Below are 6838 nucleotides of genomic sequence, written 5' to 3' on the forward strand. Positions count from 1 at the left end.
ACCTGGGAAGAAGAAAAACATTCTGATGCCAGTTCTACCATATGACAGAACCATTTCCTGTGCTGCCTGGATTAGCAAGTGGCCTCTGTTTGTGTAAGCAGAGGTAACTGTGTTCCATGGGATAGGGTTTGAACATAAGATACCTGTGCTGTCAGAAGGTCATATCAGTTCAACATAAAGGGAGGACTAAGACACCATGAACCTGAAGTCTATGTAGCATTAAAATATGTGCAGATTGGTAGATTAATAAAAAGTCATAGAGACAGGATTGCTCATCAACACTGCAGAGGTGTTCTGTCAGGTTCTATGAGATCAAAACCTGACATAGCAATTGCCGTTGTTATACAACACACTCTAGGGGGAAAAAATCCCAAGTCTCAGCAGACAGTCCATTATTATTTCAAGCAATATTTAAGATGATAAAATTTCAGGACAACATGTGATTTTGAGCAGAATGTTGGAATTAGTTGCAATGGGATTTGACATGTCCGTTATTTGACTGAGTGTTACACATTGATATAACATCAGACAATATTCAAAGGTCATTCCCATATGTTATGTCATGGTCTTCACAACAAACATTGTGATGTAGACAAGTGAGGTTACGATTATTCACAAATTTACAGCTAAAGAAACTAAAGTTTGATAAGGTTGAGAGAGTCAGCCTACAATTCAGCCCTCTGGATTCCTATTCCAAAACATTTCCCACAATTCAATAATAAAGCTCTTAAAGTATAGTAAGATCTACTTTATAAAAACAATCATTAGCTAATGAAACAGATTTTATATATAAAAGATTATTTAAATACCATCAATATCTTGTGTTGGTAGTTTACTGTCTTTTTTCTATTATCTTTACTTATTAGTGTTTGGAAGATCATAGAACATAACACACATCCTCTGTAGTAGCAATAGAACAAAAAAGTGATACAGGGCCAATGGTTTGGAAGCAGACCTTCAACTAAATCATACAATTGCTTTTAATTCAATGCAAAGATCTAAATGAACCTCTTTTTTTACCTGAGGATGAGTGATTTTTGAGGAAATTTAAGTTGGAAAAGAAACTAGATGAGACTGCACAGTTCAGGATACCAAGATACCGCTAGAAGGCTCTTTCACTGATTTAATTGTTCAGCTTTACTATTCACTTTAAAATAACGTATCCTACATCACATAATGTTCATTTGGGACCCGCTTTTTCTTTTCTCTGCCAAAATATCATCTTCCCAACATCCATATTTCAATTTGGTCCACAAATCACAGAACCTTTGTGGAAAAAGAGAGGTTTCCATGGTGAAATGCAAATGACTTTTTCAATTCTTAGTAACTCCTTTAATATATAAACAAAGCCTATTGCACACATGTGGAATAAAAACAAGTGTATCTTAATATATACACAAGGAAAGAGTTAACAAGAAAAGGTTATGTCAAAGGAAATTTTTACAATAAATTGCAGTTTGCTCTGCAGCACCTCAAAGGAGTTATTTAAAATAAAAGCACAGTACTTGGTTTAATGACAAAAATGACATAAAAGACATAACTGATATACATGCAAGGCTCTTAAACTGAAGGAGCTGCAATACCTCATTAGGTCCACTTGAGAGCTCAGACTTTCATCTTCTAAGTCCTTAATGATATAATAATTTAACACCTGAAAAACTGTCCATGTATTACATTTGACCTTGTGAATACCATACCAAAGAGATAAAAGCCTTTTTGTCTTAAAGACTTTATCAAGTACTCAGAAAATGCAACATCCTTCATCTCAGGTCTGAAATAAAAATATTCTCGAAGAAGTTAAATGCTCCCCTCTTGTTCTGGTCAGAATTTCTACACACTGAAACAACTTCCAAAAATAAAACCAACATGGGTGCAAACAACAGGCACACGTTCTCACATCAATTCAGTTTGACTTGATTAATCTGGAACTCAATTCCCTCCATCTTTGGATCTATGTCCTTTGTATCTACTCTATGAAGGAATAAGTACAAAAGAAATGCCTGAATCGTTTAATAGAATTTGGCTTTAAAGATTAGTACCACAATTTCTTTTCAAAGATTTAAAGATGATACAGACTGGCTACTGTTGAACTACAGGAATAGTGATGAGAAACGAGAAAGTCAGAACTAGGAGACTAAAACCAGAGCAGCAAAATAAATGAACCAGATCAGCGATTGCATTGGAGGAAGATATGTGCCTCTTACGTAAAATAAGATTGATGTTATTTAACCTAGAATTATTAAGACAGAAATAACCTTAGAGATGGAACATTAATTTCTAAACCTCTCCTTTACAGTAAAAAAAAAATGGAGACAGAAATGACTTGTCCCTACCCTTTAAACGAACACCAAGCTACTCCACTAATAAGCACTAAAATTTTCACACAATTTTTGTAAACTCAACTTACTATTTTGTTCTCCTTAGTTGCCAAGTTCACACATTTAAATAAGTAAGGATTCCAATTGACTACAAGGCATGTTTGGGGGTCTGTTTCTAATTAAGCAGAAATTAATAATCAAGGGTGAAGAAACAAGTTGCCAGCTGTCACATGCTCGTTTGCTCTTTATAACTTCAAGGGACTGAAATACGCACTACATCTCCCAAAATTATTAACTTATTTCTAAGAAGGAAGGATACAGTGAATTTACACTCATTATTAGAAAGATGCAGCCTCACCTGCTATTCTTAAAAGAAAAAAATTTCTATGCTTAAGTTTAACAGTTAACATACTTATTAAGAAAAATACAGGGGTGCTTCCCTGGTGGCGCAGTGGTTGAGAGTCCGCCTGCCGATGCAGGGGACACGGGTTCGTGCCCCGGTCCGGGAAGATCCCACATACCGTGGAGCGGCTGGGCCCGTGAGCCATGGCTGCTGAGCCTGCGCATCCGGAGCCTGCGCTCCGCAACAGGAGAGGCCACAACAGTGAGAGGCCCGCGTACCGCAAAAAAAAAAAAAAAAAAAAAAAAAAAAATACAACTATGCAATCCTAAGGCTGTATCCATAAGCAAGTACTTGTCAATAAGGATACACAGAACCAAAAAAGAGAACGATCAAATATTCTATTACTTGAACAGTATAATCTCTGCTAATTTTTTAAATAGCTATATAATTTAGGCAGAAGTCAGACTCTTTGTTTAAAAGACATGAAAATTACAATTCCATAGCTAAAATTAAACTGAATTGTAAAATAAGTAAATGTGGCTCAAAGGTACATATGTTTACCAACTGTTATTACAAAGCAACAACTTTAATAAGATCATAAAAGTACATAACATTAAAACAGTGAAAAATGATCTCTAGGAATTGAATGTGACCAACACAGGCATTATTATAGAACAAGAGTTGAGGGAACGAGAGAAGTAAACTAACACTTATTGAACACTAGGCATTGTGCTAGCACTCTATCAACATTCCAGTTAATCATCTCAATTGTCACAGCGACCTTATGAGGCAGTATTATCATTATTCTCATTTTACAGGTAAGAAACAGAAAGGTTAGGTAACTTGCCTAAGCTCACACAGCTAGTTGGTAGCAGAGCTGTGATTTGAATCTAGATATGTTTGACTCCTAAACCCATAATCTTTTCAGATTATCCACTGAAACGTAAATTAATTAATCACCCATTTCTTTTAAAAAATACTTAAATACTTTACAGGACTTTGATCATAAAAAACACAACCCAACTTATTTTTTTCTCTCTGTTATCACATCTGGAAAGCCTGCAGAATTAAGTTTATAAAAGTGAAACAGAATTCATATCGATTCCATGTTTATAAGAGTACCTTGCACATGAGTTGTAAATTTCAGCTTTTTACAAAGTGTTTTCATAAATTTTGACTCATTTTGTCATCACAACACCCCTGTGAGGGAAAGCTGATGATATCATCATTCTGGAGATGAGGTTTCAACTATGTTAGTCGCCCAACCTCACATCATACATCAGATTACAGATAGAACTGAGACCACAGGAGATCTACATATCCTGATTCTATCCATTGCTCTTCCCGACACACCCTACTTCTTTCAGATGCAAAAGATAAGAATTACTACATCAAAGGCAGCACTTTGCTCCACCCTTTTCTCTAAAGTAGCCAAAAAATACCATAATTTATATGGAGGAAATACAGACTGTGCCTTGACATGTTCCTTCTTCCTATCCAATAAGATCAAACTATGTGAATACAACAGTTCTAAGGTATAATTGTCTTTTCATTTCTTTGATGTTCACCATACTATTCATGCTGAAATAACTGCATTTAAATCAAAGCATATGTATACAGCAAGTGATTCCATTATAATCTTGAAAATCTGTAGCCTAAACAGCAAAAGCAATTTCCATTCATACAACACATAAAAATAATCTAGTATTAGGTAAGACCGAACTTACATATAGCCATTGGTAGAAAAGATGTGCTGAGATATTCAATAATATCCTTGTGCAGAAACGGAGGAAAGGTAGCTAAAGTTGATATCATCGTGTAGGGCAAAGTACTCAGAATATCATCATTGAGAAAGGGGAGCAAACACGTAGTTGTATAAAATATTGACTGTCCAAGATCTACAAAACAAAATGAAGTAATCAGTCACTGAATATTTTGCCATCTAACAAAAAATGCTAATTTTACATTTTATGAACTGGTTTAAATTATAAGCAACCATCACTCCCTTCCTATCAAGAGTTCTGCAGAGTGCGTACACAGTCTTTGATGAATGATTGCATTAAGAAATATACAGGGCTTCCCTGGTGGCACAGTGGTTGAGAGTTCGCCTGCCGATGCAGGGGACATGGGTTCGTGCCCCGGTCCGGGAAGATCCCACATGCCGCGGAGCGGCTGGGCCCGTGAGCCATGGCCACTGAGCCTGCGCGTCCGGAGCCTGTGCTCCGCAGCGGGAGAGGCCCACGTACCGCAAAATATATATATATATATATACAGTTGATTCGTGAACAACACAGGTTTGAACAGTGTGGGTCCACTTACACATGGATTTTTTCAATAAATATAGTACCTGTATCTTCATTTTACAGATCTTTAAATCAACTAAGTGTGGGGAAAAGTTTGTGTTCATTTAGAGATCACAATAAGTGGAACCCAAAGAACTAGGGTTTGAGTCCTGATTCTATCCAAACTGTTTCAGCTCCCTGCCCTTAGGTGAGTCATTTATCAATTCCTTTGTTTTTGAGGCAGAGAGAGCAGCAGAGATTGCAGATTTTCAACTGTATGGGGGCTCAGTGCCCCTAACCCCACAGGTTGCTCGAGGGTCAACCATATCTATGATGTGAGCTTTTCCTCAACACCTTATCCATCTTCAGTAGTACTTGGTATTCATATTACTCCCTGATTTCATAAATTAAAAGCACTTTCCAAGTGATTAACAAATCTTGAAATCCTTCCAGCATTCTTACCTCCGTTACATTTTACACAAGATCACTGTGGCACAGCGATGTTAAATTATTTTCTCACGGGAATTTTTAGAAAAGTCAAGGGCAAGACTGGAAATAAAACCATGCTATTTCTGCTCCATCGACCGAACAATCCTCCTACATCTGGAGTCCTGGGCAATGAAGTAATCTGCGTCTTCCAGCACAGCGGCAGATTCAGCACGCACCCAAGAAAGGAAGCCGTAAACTGATACTGCATGACCCTGCGCACTTAGTTATCAATTATCACAGAAGGACGTGCCACCTAATAATAATCTTTCTATCAACATTTTTAAGTGATAGGAACAGTACCTACCTCACTTCATTAGAAGGATTGTTAGGAGGTTTAAATGAGAAAAACGTAAAGTGCTTAACATAGCACCTAATGTGTGCTCCACAAATATTAGATATTATTATGAATATTAATATTGTTATTACTATTACCTGCACAAGGAGTAAAAATAGAGGACATTCAAAAACTCATAACGATTTAGCTTTAGAATGCATGTAAACCAAATCCCATTACACTGAATATATATTTTGATGTCTCTGGATCTCCTGATATACAGGTCATCAGCCAAGACTTGACAATGAAGACTTTTTCTCATTTTCACGTCCATTATAAAAGAAAATTATTAGACTTGTTTGTCTTGTAGCAGATGCACCTTCTTTGTGCTATTTTGATGCCTAATGTTAATTCTGATTATCATTAGAATTAATATGCCACCTCAACAAGCACATCAACTGACAGCAGAGAGGATGTGGCCACACTGTCCACTGGGGAGTGAGGGTCAGTCAACCTTGGGCTCAAATTGATAAAATCGAACATTCACAAGTGTATTCCTAAGAACTGACTGAGCCTGTGCACATAAGACACCTCAGCTGCCTTTTAGCCTAGTTACAGAATATTGGCACTGAAAGGAACCTGAAGCCCCCCTGGAATATTTTTCAAATGAGGAGACTGAGGCCCAGAGAAGGGAAGTGATTGCCCAAGATCACCTGAGAGTTAGTAGCTGAACTGCAACAAAAATGCAGCTCTGGGGCTTCCCTGGTGGCGCAGTGGTTGAGTCCACCTGCTGATGCAGGGGACATGGGTTTGTGCCCCGGTCCGGGAAGATCCCACATGCCACAGAGCGGCTGGGCCCGTGAGCCATGGCCGCTGAGCCTGCGCGTCCGGAGCCTGTGCTCCGCAACGGGAGAGGCCACAACAGTGAGAGGCCTGCGTACCGCAAGAAAAAAAAAAATGCAGCTCTGCTGGGTACAGTGCAAGTGCAGTGGTTCTCAAACTTGGTGTACAGAAGAATCACCCAGAGAGCTAGTTAAAAATTCAGATCCTCAGGACCCACCCCTCAGTCATTCTTATTTAGAAGTTCCAGCTTGGGAACCAGAATTCCACATTCCGAACTCCCTCCCTCGGA

At 38.1% G+C, this 6838-nt stretch overlaps 1 protein-coding gene across 4 annotated transcripts in view; it reads right to left on the reverse strand.

Moving 5' to 3' along the window:
- The window catches only part of UNC79 (unc-79 homolog, NALCN channel complex subunit), a gene marked incomplete at both ends in the record, with an annotated part of 200721 nt that extends 196230 nt beyond the window's left edge, over positions 1-4491 (reverse strand). For 3 of the 4 annotated variants that reach the window (XM_082681877.1, XM_082681876.1, XM_082681874.1), the window contains one exon: positions 4389-4491. In XM_082681877.1, coding sequence (XP_082538003.1) covers positions 4389-4476 — 88 coding nt within the window. The remainder of the gene's footprint in view (positions 1-4388) is intronic. The other variant, XM_082681875.1, reaches the window with a different exon arrangement.
- Positions 4492-6838: the final 2347 nt, after the last annotated feature.

This window comes from Grampus griseus (genome assembly GCF_964374135.1).
Source record: "Grampus griseus genome assembly, chromosome: 2".
In the NCBI taxonomy this organism is placed as follows: domain Eukaryota; kingdom Metazoa; phylum Chordata; class Mammalia; order Artiodactyla; family Delphinidae; genus Grampus; species Grampus griseus.